General features: G+C 35.4%; 1 protein-coding gene across 4 annotated transcripts in view; it reads right to left on the reverse strand.

Moving 5' to 3' along the window:
- Positions 1-14,564, reverse strand: part of CENPP (centromere protein P) — a 149,956-nt gene extending 135,392 nt beyond the window's left edge. For 2 of the 4 annotated variants that reach the window (XM_054837727.1, XM_054837725.1), the window contains exons 1-6: positions 14,015-14,558; positions 11,905-12,056; positions 10,888-11,045; positions 10,442-10,530; positions 7,433-7,521; positions 235-331 (exon numbers count right to left, since the gene is read on the reverse strand). In XM_054837727.1, coding sequence (XP_054693702.1) covers positions 235-331; positions 7,433-7,521; positions 10,442-10,530; positions 10,888-11,045; positions 11,905-12,038 — 567 coding nt within the window. In that variant the 5' untranslated portion in view covers positions 12,039-12,056; positions 14,015-14,558. Of the gene's footprint in view, positions 1-234; positions 332-7,432; positions 7,522-10,441; positions 10,531-10,887; positions 11,046-11,904; positions 12,057-14,014 lie in introns of all 4 variants that reach the window. The other 2 variants (XM_054837726.1, XM_054837728.1) reach the window with 2 other exon arrangements.
- Positions 14,565-14,685: the final 121 nt, after the last annotated feature.

A 14,685-nucleotide genomic window follows, 5' to 3' on the forward strand; every position in this document is an offset into this window, starting at 1 on the left:
CAGAAAGGCGCAGATATTCTTATTTTCCCCCATGTACGAGGAACACAAGACAAATACCAAGCAAGGGCATTACCCCTTGAACCCAATGCAAAAATCTTTAGCTAATATTCTCCTCTCCACAGCACGCAAAATTAAGATTCTCCTACTCTGCTAAAGAGTGCTAATTTTACCTCCATCGCTCTGTCTTAACAAACTAAAGATAGCATTGACATATAAAGACTTAATAGACACTACCTTGAAATGTAGGAAGGTGCATCTACGATGTTCATACCACTCAGCATAAGATGAAAGGCTTCTGAAAAATGTTAAAAGATTTCCACGTTCTTCAGTACTAGAAAAGAAAAACATATTCTTTAACCCAAACAGTACTAGTCAGAGTACCAATTCTATCATCTAAAACTTGCACTTTTTCCTTAAAGAATTTGTGATTGGTATTGATCAATTTTGAAGCCAGAAATCACATCCCCCAAAAAATTATTACAACAGGGAAAAAAAGATGTAGTATAGATATTGAAAAAAATGAAATTGAAGAATTCGGTTACAAACCACTGTTTTCAACTCCTCAGGAAGGTAAGCAGCAATAAAGTTAGTCTTATATGTAAAATGGGGTAACTTGACAAAGTAGTTGCCTGTAAAATCTTAGTTTGACTTTATGCTTGTTCATCTAATAGTCTTGTTTTCCAAATAAATTCCAAGATGCTGCACAGTAAATATGTAGCTTACAAAAGTGGCAAGATTTACCAAATATTCCTGACATATTCATCCTATTCAACTAAATCTTTGCAACACACATTATCTACCTCTGCCCACATGACATTCAGCTTCTCAAGATTAACCTTGAAACTTCAGTAAGCAAGAAGGCCTATTCATTACATCATACATGGCATCTAAACCAAAACTTTCCCTATAAAGTTAAATTTGGATTTATCTGGTATTGAGGAAAACATCGATATTCTCAAAAATTAGGGAGCGGGGCAGGATGGGGGAGAGACATAAAGGTAAATTTGTAACTGAGAAGTGGAGTGCAGAGATCTTGGTGCCAAGCCCATTGTAAGCAGAAATTAATAACCCCTGATGGACCTGAGCTGATTCTCGCAGAACACCCCTCCGTATTTCTGCAGTTTTGGGCTTCCTCATGATTTAGCAGTTCAGCTACACATGGATACGTTATGACTTCATTCATACAAATGATCCTACACTTACACTAATACACTGTCTTGGAACCTGACGTCCTGCAAAGAGGAGCACAGAGACACCTTTACTCGACTTGTACTTAGCTGGTATGGATTCAGTAGAGCGCTCAGCCTATATCATGAGATTTATATCAGTGCTATTCAGGCAAGGAAATCATTCAATTGCAATGTTATTGCAAATACTATTTTTTCATCCATAGTGCCTCAGAAAACTGAAAGGCCAGCAGTAAGTCATTTTACTTTCTGGCATTTCTGAGGAATTTTCAATACAAGAGACAAAGCATAAGAGAAATAAAGAAAAGTTCCTATAATTTTATCTTTGCCTGTTTCAGAGTAATTGAACAGCATCAAGTGAAAATGTTTACGTGCAATGATTCCATACTTAGCATAATAAGATTTTTCCATTTCCACTGACAATAGTTAACAGAGGCAACAATACACAGTGCCAGCCAAACCTAAGAGATTACAATTCCAGGACTTTGGTGCTAAAGTCAAGTTAAAAATAGAAGCAACACATAGAAGAAATACAAACTGATTTTGCACTTCAAATATAAGGAAGTTTATTTCCTACGTGTATTTGTTTCACACACGCACAAGTTAAATGATTTAAGTTTCAATGTAATTTCAAAATTAAATATTCACAGTATCTAAAGAATCAAACAGAAGCTCCCACTCCCAAAGAAACAACACACATTTTGAAAAATATATATGAAATTACTGCTGAAGTAATTTCCAAACAAGTTCTAAATACCGCATAAAGTATAGAATCAAGGAAAGTTACATGGCTGCCTAATTATCCATTCTTGTAAATGGGAAAAATACACAGTTTTGAAAATAAAAACTGCTCTTGATATGCAGAGATGATTACTCCTATTGAATAGGATAGCAAAACATCAAACTGACAGTAAATAATACACTGCACTAACTTGGACCAAAATATATCACTTATTTTTCATCAGTCTACAAGGTAGTAATGATTTTGCATACAAGTGAAGTTGCAACACATCAAACACTGGGCCTGGTATCTTTCCTTATGTCATGAAGTTTGGTTTACAAAAGAAACTTGCTAGCAAATTATAAGTGATATGCTTTTCGATTTCAGTAACTGGCACTAAAGTTACTTTTGTTCATTATATATTTACTATTTTGTCTTCCTAGCAATACTGTATTAGTTTGTATGTTAACTAGGACTTATACAACAAAACACTTTCAGTTGAAGTACACCATTACATTCACTCTGGGACAGGCCAGAAAGGCAGGAAAAAATAGAAGAAAGGAAACCAAGGTACTGGACATCAGTAACGTACAGAAACCTGCCTTAGAACAATTAGGATTAGAAACACTGGAATTAAGAGATCTATTCACTTAAGGCAGGTGCCATCACAGAAGTAGAGAGTTTGTAGAAATCAGGAACTGAACAGACCTTACCCTCTTTATTGTTAACAACACAGAGATGGCAACCATTAAACCATATACACAGCTTCTCAGCTCTAATCAAAAGAGGAAATAGACAGTCCCTCCACTGTTATAAGCAATAACTGTATTAAAGACAGATTAGAGAAAATAGGTGGGGAGCTGGTTTGAGGCAGAGGGAAGAAGAGTTTGTCTTGGAGGGGTTTCCTTTTTAAGAAAAACACAACAGAAAAAAAATACGTATTCTTCAAATTTCTAGTAATGTGAGAATCAAGATAGAGAAAGGAAAGGAGACTGTAAGATGACAGAAACTGTCAAATAACCAACCATCCATCCAGTATCGTCAGGGGAAGGGAGGAAAAACACTCATAAAGGATGTGCAGTTTTTACTAAAGAAACATAGCAAGAATGCAAAGAATGCAAAATTCCACAAAAACTAAGTGTCAGAATACCTGAAGGAACATGATTCTTTAATCATCTTTAATCAAAAGGGTAAACAGCTTCACGTCATTATTGATATGAAGCCACAGCCACACAAAACAGACTATTAGCCATTATCAAAACGTACCTGCAAGCGCTGCTTTGAAAATACGAAGATTTATTTCAATTACTAAACTTTACAAGTTTACAAAACCTGACTGAGGGAAATACCTAATTTACACTTGGGAATATTTCAGAAAGCTATAGAGGATCTAAATTCTACATGTAATTTTGACTTTTAACATCCTTTCTATCTGAGATTAGATATACTTTTTGGATTTTCAGAACAGCTGAGAGCAGAAACTTGAGGCCACTAACAGAATGGTTGCAACAGCCTATTACCAAGTCACTTAGCCATTCAAGGGAGAACTGTGCCTCAGATCCAGCTCTATTTAACATAGAGGAACAGCAACCCTTAACATGTTACACAAACAAACTGGAAAAAATACATTAAGTTCATTCAGATATTGAAAATGTAAAAGAAAAGCCAAATAAGTTTTATCCTAGCCTGGAAAGAACAGCATCATTAAAGGAAGTTACCACAGTAGTCACAGCTGCCAATAAAATTAGGCCAAGATGAAAAAAAATGCTGGCAGCACAGGCAAAATTGAGTCCCTGGAAGGACACAGACATACGGGTTTACAATAGCTGACTAGATCTGTGTTCTGGACAGCTTTTTTAACCACAACTCATAATTGTACATATAAAAATCTACACATAATATAGCAAAAATTGAGACTTAGTAATGAATACCCACATCTCGATGCCTAACGAACATAATTCTACCCATACTGCAATATGCTTTTTAAATCTACATACATGGAAGAGGGCAACACAAATCTTTGTTACAAAACTACATACTTAAAATTCTTTTTAAAAAACTTGGCAATTTTGACCAGTATCCACTTTCATGCAATTTAAAAGACTATAACAAAGTTTGTTTTAGCATTATGTCTTCAGTTTATTTCTTTTCTCCTCTCAGATTCATCTTTAGGCAATATAGCAGATGAAAGTTTTTGAGACTAGATCACCAAGCAGAGAGAGATAGTTTTGGCTAACAAGTTCAAAGAACCAATTTCAAATGTAAAAGTTAGTCTACCAATTATATCTGAGTATATACTTCTCTCATGTACAGATATAGCGTTGGCTAAGTTTCAGATGGAAAACTGGATTCAGTGTTTAGAAAGGGGGAAAAATCTGTGTTGGCATGAACCGACATATGTAATACGCATGCTCTTCTTGTATTGGCAAGGGACAAAAAGACTGCATAAGGGGACCATTTCAGTTAACTGTCTCATAGCACTTAAACTACCCAGAAACAATAACTCCTAATTAGGCTAAGTTGGCTTCAGCATTAGGAATTAGGCTAACTACAACAAACACTAAAATACCAAGAAAACATGATATAAAATAACAAGGTGCTAAAAGAATGCATGTTGAAATTTAAGCCTTTTTTTTTCTTTTGAAAGAATTTAGCATTACAAAATGTCACTGGATTAAAAAAATAATAATAATAATCCACTAGGAGCAGAAAACACCCATCTCCAAAGCCAACATCCATGTAACAGAGAAGTCATCCAAAACCAGCAAAAAACATATTCAGGCAGAGAGTAACTATGTATCAGGTTAAAATCACATGCCCCTCATCCAAACACCCTTTCACTTTTACAAAATAACATCATCAAAACACAAAAGTATATAAGAAACTTAACCAGTGTAGAAGTATTTAAGGCTCTTTTAATACTCTCCTTTAGTTATTTTAAGAGAGGAAATCTATTTTAACTCACTGCAGTATGCAAGACTTCTTGCATTAGCATATAAAACCAAAGAATGACACAGCTGTGGGAAGAATTCATGCTTCCCCTCATTTCCAAGATACCTCGCCCATGCAGTTTTTAATATAACACTGACATTTCATAAATCCTTCACTGACTTATAAATTCTAATTAGTTAGCAAAAAGTAGGAGCAATTTTCAAACTCATTAAAAACCCCTCCTATTTAGGTAATCTATGCAATAGTTAACTAACCCAACAATTAATGGGATATTGAACAAAAAAAAAGAAGGAAAAAAGACGACTGGCAACAAGATTTTTCATAGATTATTCTGGTCCTCAACACCAATAAAGTATAACATAAGTGATAACTGGTGCAAAGAGGATTCAAGTAAAACTAAAAAATAGAAGACTAAATATCATGATTCTATTTGCATACATATTTTATTGCCACAACATATTTAACGAATAGTACACATCTTCTAAAAATAAATATTATATATTGCAGCAGTACCTGGTTAAAAATCAACTGCTGAATTTTGCTTCTTTTAAAAACATGTTGCTCAAGTGTTCTAGCATTCCTCTGTTTTCTTCCAAAGCAGGATGGACTTGGGAATTACAACTGAAAGCCAAGTTTTTAACTCTGGTCCTATTAAAGACCCTTTTCTGTCATGCATTATGAAAAATGAAGCCAAAAAAATTAGAAAGTTGAGGAGGAAAAAATCCAGGCCAGTAGAGAAAACAGAACAGAGCTAGACAATGGATTTGGCAAGACTGAGCCAAGGAGGCAAAAGAAGGAAACAGAAACTGGTAGGGAGGCTGAAAAGAATAAACAATACAAAAGGAGACCAGATTTAGCTGGTCAAGAATGGAGGGAAAGGGAGGGAAGAGGCAGGAATCAAGATTCTAAGAGCAGATGGTGGACTGAAGAATAAAGGGCTAGTTGGGCAAAGCCTGAATCTAGACATGAAGAGGGGATTAGGACTTACAGTAAGAAACAAGAACTAGCTTCACAAGGGCATTGAGAAAACAAGCATAAAGGAGATCACAATCAGATTAAGTCAATCTAGCAGTGGGTTGCTGTCAAAACAGTCATTGTCAACACCAGCCCCACTCTGGCCACATATTTACTGCCTTAGATCAATACCACACACCGTGACGTTGCAGGGCAAGTCAAATAGAAAAATGGACTTTGAAGGGGTTGCGGTTCCACCCCCCAAAAAAAGAAATTTAAAAAAAAATTACTTTTTCAACCAAATGACTATGTTGATCCTATTTGCCACATGGCTTCAAGAGTGTATATACTGACACAAGGACAACAGAGGGTACATGCAAATAGAGGCTAAGGAGAGAGAACTGCTTGCTTTATTGACAGCAAAGCCTAATTCATCTTACATTATTCATGAAAACTTATGTTTACTTATGAATACTGGTGTAATGTGGAAAAGGACCAGGGTAGGGAAGAGACAGGGACAAGACACCAGTGCTCAAGCCAGAATGAAGTAAAGTCTGCCACTACTTCAACACATTCCTTTCCAGTGTAACTACTAAGTTCCAAGAAACTTCTGCTGTCAGAAATACTCATGAGAAAACTAAATCCTGCTTCTTGAGAGCAGTCAACAACTATTCTTAGTTCTACCAGTAGCATTAGTAGATTTGTATGGAAATTCCAAAGTTTCTAAATGAAAAATTCAGCTCTTGGTAGAGACTAATGAAGCCTGAGGTAGAATAGACCTTTCTTTTTACCCACCCATTTGCCTTCCCTCTCCCTCATCAAGCCTAAAAAGAATATAAAACAAAAGAAATCACTTAAAGAACAGGATTAAGATTAAGTCAGCTACCCAGTAATAATTAATAGATTTGTTCTCAGAATAGTTTGCTAGCAGATTTCATAGTGGAATACCGCAGACAAATAGTCTGATCATTATTCACCCTGTGTACCACAAGAAGTTGACATCCTCCAGAAAACAATCAAAAAGTAGCGTTCAGTCATATGCTTAAGGTTTAATATGTACATTTTCTTAAGCTGTTGCACACTATTCCAGGTTTTTAAACTACATTCCATTGTTTTTAAAATATCAGTGAAAGAAATCCTGATGTAAAGAAGAGCAATGGAACAGTGAGCAGAGAATTAGAAACAGGCAAGTACTGGAGAGGGGTTCTGGATGTACACTTTAGCCATTACTCACCCCCATTGCACATCTGCAACTCACATACACATTTGAATCACAGTTAATGTGGTGTTTACATAAATTAAAATGCAATAGCTGAGATTATTTGGTTCAGAGAAAGCTATAACAAGGTACTTTCAAACAGCTAAAACACATTATAATCCAAAAAATGTTTCTGTTTAACTTGAGTTCATCATGGTCCTTTCAGGCCTTAAAAAATTATGTTGCATTTCATCATCTCTCCAGAAGGATACAGACAAGGGATCAGAAGTGTTTAGGTTGGGCTAACAGTACATTTACCAAACAAAGAAACAGACTGCCAGCATCTGACATGAAAACTCAGTATAGCATTTAGTGTCAGATATCCCATACAATAACTTCCCTTAAAATACTCCACCTTACCTTGACACAAACTTGCTCATATCTGAATCTTCTCCAGATTCCATTATAATGCTGAGATCAGTAATAACAGCAGACACACTCTCTTTGTTCTAGATTGGAGAAGTAACAACACAATATCTTAGAAATTTCTCTAGCAAGAAGGGAAAAATGTATCTATTTGCATACAAAAGAAAAATATGTGCAAATGCTGCCAAGTACTATAATCCTTAAAATAGCATTTTTTTAAACTATAGCTTATAAGTGTGGACATTTTCTTTCATTTCAGCAGTATCAGTATTATCCATATAACAAGACTTTTGGAATAATACCTGAACTAGTCAGCATAGGGAATACATACGTATAAAGGAAGACTTATAAATGAGAGGTTCATCTACTCCCTGTCACATCACTTCCACTTCTTTAAGATTCTTCCAATTTTTCGACACAACTCCTAACTGCCACACATACCAGAAAACTCAAATATAAGGCTTCATCTGAGAACCATAATAATGCTGCCCTAAGTTTAAAAAAAAAAATCCTGTTAGTTTTCCTTTCATTTTTTTATTTTACAACATACAGTTTTGCCTCAAATTCTTGCCCCTTTTTACAACAATAACTGTTACTCAGGGATATGTGCATGATAACAAAAATAAAATATTTCCAGATTAAAATATCTAACAACCTATAAAAAAGAATGAGAAAATAAGTTCATCTAGTAGAAATGAAGCCACAAGAGAATTTATTTCTTTTTTTCTACACATTCTTGAACATACTAGAGTAATAGGTTAAATAACAGTGAATTAAAAAAGCTTAAAATCATGGCTTGAAGACTATAGCAAATGCTGTATAAGTGCATGGAGTTGTAGAGAAGCTGCTAGAAGTCACAAGCTAACACGCTACCTTCTAAAGAAACCATTTTCCAATAAGTAGGTTACTTACATATGCTAAGATGCCATCTCAGGGTCAAATAAAAAGATTTAAAAAGAAAGCTCTCAAGAAGGCGGCATCTCTCATTTGAATGATTGCTTTCTCAAGAGATTTAGACTTGTTATGGCAGATTTCAAGCTAATTGTACATGTCCTCTCCTAATATTTAAGGACAGCAAGAGGGTAAAATAAATAAACAGTGCTTTTGCATTAACCTGTTTTCTTCATTCACATTTTGATCTTTGCAAACATCCACCTGTGTGCAGTGGTGAACAGATGGGAGCTTTCTTGCACTCAAAGCTGGCAAAACACTAGTCAGATTGGTAATATAAACTACATGCTAGACTGATGCTGTGCCAAAACTAAAGAACTAGCTGAGATGCAGAACGTCAGGCAGTGAGTGACCAATACTACAGTAATATAGACAATCTCAACCCTTCAAAGCTAGTCAGAATGAACTCAGATCTGCCTATCCTTCCTGGTTATGATTTGTACAACAACTAAAATACATTAATGATTTTGTATTTACTTAAATGTTAATAACATTCAAGTTCATACACAAACACAAAAACCGAGTAAAGGAACAGAAATTAGTCTGTGTTTGAAACAGTAAGTGTACTTCTTGACTTGAGTATGTAACACGAAAAATAAAAAACAAAACTGTATATTATGGCACAATTAAAAACTGTACTCTTCATTGGTGTCTGCTTAACTAATTTATCATTTTCCACAACATGTTCACAACCTACACCATAAAAATGCATAAAATATTGGCAATTCAAAATTCATTAACTTAAGGTAAATTGATACATCATCTGCATTGCATATTAAATTGCAAGTTACAGGTGCCATGTACTTTTATTTAAAAAAAATTAATGCAAAAACTTAACTCAAAATCCTATTTTTTCAGCTGAAGTGGGTTTTCTTTAAATACATACACTTGGTATTCTATATATCCCTCTAAACAGTGTATTTCATCAGCGTTCAAGTACAAGTTACAGGCATTACGCAGACAAGTGCTGCCATCTAGTGGTGTAATAGATTTAAGCATCACCAATGCAGCTTTGAATAAGCAACACGCATTTACTTATCAGAGCTCCGTTGACACTAAAAGATGTCATTCTGCAGAAGCATACAGGTGAGGAAAAAAACCATTAATCTAACCAAGTCGCATGACTGATGCTGGCTATTTCCATGCTCAAAGCTAAATGTTGTTTTATACAAGGAAATGGCAAAATTATATCACTAGGACCACAGGTTTCAAGTCATGCATAGACTTAGGAGGTTGCAAAATAACCTCATTCAGCTGAGCTCCTGCAGTTTCAAATTATGCAATCCACATGTGACTATCTAAATATTCATTTCCTAAATTCATAATATGGCTTTTCTTAAGATTAGGAAGGACATCTTTATATAGCAAGGCAGTTTTTTAATACTATCGGGTTCAATCACATTCAATTTAAAAAATACCTTTTAATGCTGAGCCGAAAATCAAGGTTTTTTTGAGAAGGAAATTTCCTCATGTCAAAAATATTACTACAGATTGGGGCAGCAGCTGTTTTCCACTGCTTATCACTTTGATTTCTGTGCTAAGAATAGATTCTTATGAAAGAGCTTCCTTGCAAAAAATCTGTAATCATTAGTGTAACTTCTGCACAGTCCCATGATGTAATGGCTAGTCACATCAGCCAAGTGAATAGAAATATAACCAAAGTGAAAAAATAACAATTGTTCAACTTTGCAGTGTTTCAGCTTTTCCTTAGTTCCCCCAAGAGAGGTAAGGTTTGTAATTTTCCAGTCTCCAGAACAAGATATCTGACTACAGGAGAACATGGTAAGAATTTCGTGACTGAGTGTTGAACCTGACCTTTGCTTGGATGCGCATGGAATTCAAAAGTTGGGTCCAGCAGTTACAGAGTGAACCACTAAGGTTTTGATTAAGGAGACTCAGGCAATCAAAATGACAAAACACCTGTTGAAGGTTTCGCTAGAAAAGGAAGTATTGACATTTGTCCACTTGAAGTTTTGTTCGTTTGATTGGTTTTTTTGGTGGTGGGTTTTGGTTTGTTTGGTTTTTTTTTTTTAAACATGCATTGATCCTTACCTGCATTTCAAGAAGCTGGAATTCCAATTGAAAAGACAGGGAGTGGCAATTCCCTGATAATCTGTGCTTTTGCACTGTTCTGTTTCTAGCTGTTATAAAATAAAGTTTAAAAAATACTTGATTATAATTCTATTCAACAATGATTGCATTTCTTCCATTAGTCATATTTAAAGTACCCACTGATACCATCCATCATATAAATAACAAAATCAAATTACACATGTTCAAAACAAAACACAACTAACTTCACAGTGGTCTTTCACTCTCCCACTATGAATACCATGTTTACTCAAGCTATTTTGTCAATAAAGAAAATTCTATCGTATTTCAAAATAATCGTCTTTCTGCTAACATTTAAAGTAGAATTACAACATGGATTTGCAAACGTAATGAACTGAAACAATATGCGCAGTATTAGCACCAGTAAAGGGCACAAAAATGCTTACTTTTTTCCACTGTTTTCTTGGAATGACTTGTGAACTGAATACCAGTAAATTTCATTAAAAATGAGAGATCTGCTTCTAGACTTTCAAGTTCAGCTTTCAGGTCTGATGGAGATTCACGTCCCTTAGATTCTCCCTGAAATTCTCTTTGGAATGATTTTCTAGAATTAAAAATAAACAAATAAATAAATAAAAAGGGCAAAAGACCCAGACATAAGAAATGTTTTGTCACATCAGTACAGCAATACCATTAAGTAAAAAGCGTTTGTAATGTGATCTGATGATGTTCAGACCAAGATCAGTTTTCAGTGAGTCACATTTCAGTTGGATCATATTACTAGGAACAGTAAACTATTCTAACTTACATCAATACTTTACGTGCACTGCTGGGCAGATACAGCCTTTATTATAAGTCTTGAGATGTAAGCATCCATTTTGAGGAATATACAACAAAAATGAGCTGTGATGCCTTTACTCGTCTAAATGACTTATTTTATCTACTGAGTGTACATTTACTATAGAATATCAATTAAATAATGGAAATAAAAAGCCCTAATATGGCACTTCTTTAGCATATAACTAGTCACACCTGTACGTGTCCCCAGTCCCCATCTTATTTTTCCCTTTGCTTTTTTTTTTTTTTTAAAGTAAACATGCACCGAGATGTTTCACAGCACATAATGGAAAACATGGCCTTTGCAGTCAACAACTTTGCAGGGCCCACACAGTAACACACCTGATATCATGCTCTGACCACTACGATTGCCTTTTTTAAAAAAGGGAAGAAAAAAAAAAAGGCAAACAAAACAAAATCCTCAAAAACCATGAAGTACCAACAGAAACCAGTAAAATTATCAACTATTTATTATTTGTAATCTTTTACCATATATAACCCCATGTCCTAAGCAAAATCAGCACTGTAAAATAATAAAAATAAAGCCTCAACATAGAGGCAAAAGCTTATCCTAAACAATTTTGACAAAGAAACACTATTAATCCAACATGTGAAAAAAGGCATACATTGACATTACTATTTCCTCATCAGAAAAAAAGGTGGATTCATGTTGGTTCTCTTCATACTTTTCAGCCAATAATTTAATTTCTTCTTCCAGTGACTGGATTTCTTCATAAACTTGACAAATACTGTTGTCCATTTCTCAGAATCAATGTTACTAGATAAAACAAAAGAAGCATATTTCTTAGGCCAAATTTTTTTAAAAAATAATCCATTTCCAAAATAAATTATTCTTATCAAAGGAATTAAGAAATGTAAATATAACCTTAGGCAATTTTTTCTCCTACCCCTCCACTTAAAATGAGGCAATTCTGTTATGTTTTATGACTTTTGAAAACTGAAGAATTAACACGTACAATTTTTAAATATCCCAGGTAGATTTGACAAGTATAATAATTTATACCTTCATGAAGAATTCTAGAGCATCAAACACTCCTGTTTGCTGTGAAAGATTAAACTAACATATAAACCTTGATCCTCAGCAACCAAAATTGACAGGAATTCTGTCAGTAACTTGAGAATAGAATTAGGCCTGCAGAAAAACTCTGCTCTTAATACTACAGTATTTTGTCATCACTATAACTCCTACTTAAACCCTAGAAAGTCCACTTAGAAAGACACTGGGGTCTGCAAGTAGACATTGCAAGAGCAAGAAAGCCAGAATTACAAGAAAAGTGAAGGTAACAAAGCTTGCAAGGAAACATTGTAACTCACTCTACTAAAAGCATCAGGAAGAGGAAAGATTCTACTTCCAGTGAATACAGGAAGCTACTAGATATCAGCAAGAATGTGACAAAGAACAAATTTCTAACTTTACCTAAAAGAAAAAAGTTTTCTCAAAAAAAGCTAACAATTTTGAAAAAAAAAATGTAGGTTTGCTGTATCAGCTCCTCAAAGACTTAATTCATTGAATCCAAATGTACTTATTAAACCAATTTTGAGACACAGATCACTGCACAGCCTGCAAATATAGCAGTTAAATCAGGAACCTAACACAGTCAAAGGGTTTCTTTAAGTATCTTTTTAACTAATCATTAGTTCATCGAGGAGCATATCCAGATGGTTTAAATTTGCTATAATAGAAGAAGCTGTTCTGCAGATAAAAAGCAATCCTAATCAGATACAGAAACCGAATCCAGCTTTGACCGAATTCACCTAACGAGCCACCTGATTAAATGAAGCACAACTGTTCCTACTAACACAATAGCATAATCTGCCTTTCAAATAAGCAGTAATAAAGAAACACAAAGTAACAACCATGTTTCACGAATAATTCAAAATAAAAAAACATCAATTTTAAGAAAAAAAAAATCTGACATTCAACCTAGGCATGACACGTTCAAAGGACTGTGGAGAATATTATGCAGCTCAATACTGATGTATTAATACTTTCAACCAGGAAAAAAAAAAATCTATTTTTATGTGTATTTTTAAACAATTCCTACTGTATTTGCAAGATCCACACTAACATGGTTCAATAAGAAGGGATGAGGAAGAAATAGGATTTTGTTGGTTTATATCATAAGAAACAGCATCTGAATAACACATATAAAAAAACCCAACATTCAAAACATGTTCTGCCTTAAAAACATATTTAGTGAATAAAGTATATGCAATTAAAGAATCACTGAGACTGTGCCTAGTCGTGACTTCCTCTGAAATTTTAAAGCAGTCTTATGCAACGTATGACAACAAACAAGCTCAGTGAGGACAAGAAATAGAAGCTCTCCAACTTTTAATGCATCCTATGACTTTTTTTTTTTTTAACTGGATACACTGAAGAAAATTTTGGCCATAATAAAGAGTACATTGGGAAAATAAAAACATTACAATAGCCAGAACTTTACCCTATGTTGTTTGCTAATTCCTCTTTTAACAGGTGGCTCTTTCAAAAAGAGTAACGAACACATATATACAGCTTACAGCTACTTTAACTTAACTGATTTTACTAGGTTGCAGAAGATTCATCAAAAAGCATTATCTCCGGGAAATAATACCCGTACGTACTCTTAGTTAAATACAAATGACTTTAAAGAAAAACAATCCTTTCTTTCTCCTCACACACACATATACATATTTGTGCATTAACAGTAAACATTTCACATTTCTACATACCTGCCCGTATACACCCCTAAGCATTTGCTTTTGTCGGAAGAGCGTTCAGCAGTCTGTGAGAAACCAGCCAGTGCGAGTCTGCGTCTCGTTGCTTTGCTTCAAGCCTTCAAGTCTCACAAGGTAACAGCTGAGACACTCAGCGAGCCGGTGCTACCCTAGGCCGCCCTAAGACGCGGGCTGAGGCTCACAGGTGCCAGAGACTTCCCCAGCGGCACAAAGCACGCCCAAGGAGAGCAACCTGCCGCCCCATCCGCCCCCAGACGCGGACACCTGAGAGGCCACCGCTGAGGAGAGAAACGACACCCAAACCCGCTGCCGCGCGCACCCCTCGCGCCTTCGAACTGCGCGCCCAAGCGGCTCGCGGCGAGCCTGGGCGCTACCACAGCTGCTGCCCGAGCAGGGGGTGCCGCCCGCGCCTTCATTCCCCCCTCGCAAAACAACAGAAAAGCTTGAAGGGCAGTTCCCGAGGTCATTAGTCGAGATGCATTGAAAGCGTATAATTTTGTTAGCTTCTTCCTTATGTTTTTACTTATAGCTTACAGAAAATCCCCCTACTTTTCTTCCTGGTTAGTTACACCCAAACCTTCCGCGATCACAAGCTCAAGAACCCATGTGTTCCCATCACAATTGCCCGACAAGAAACATAAACCCCAAAGAAACGAGAAAACAAT

Source organism: Grus americana, chromosome 11, assembly GCF_028858705.1.
Source record: "Grus americana isolate bGruAme1 chromosome 11, bGruAme1.mat, whole genome shotgun sequence".
Lineage (NCBI taxonomy): Eukaryota > Metazoa > Chordata > Aves > Gruiformes > Gruidae > Grus > Grus americana.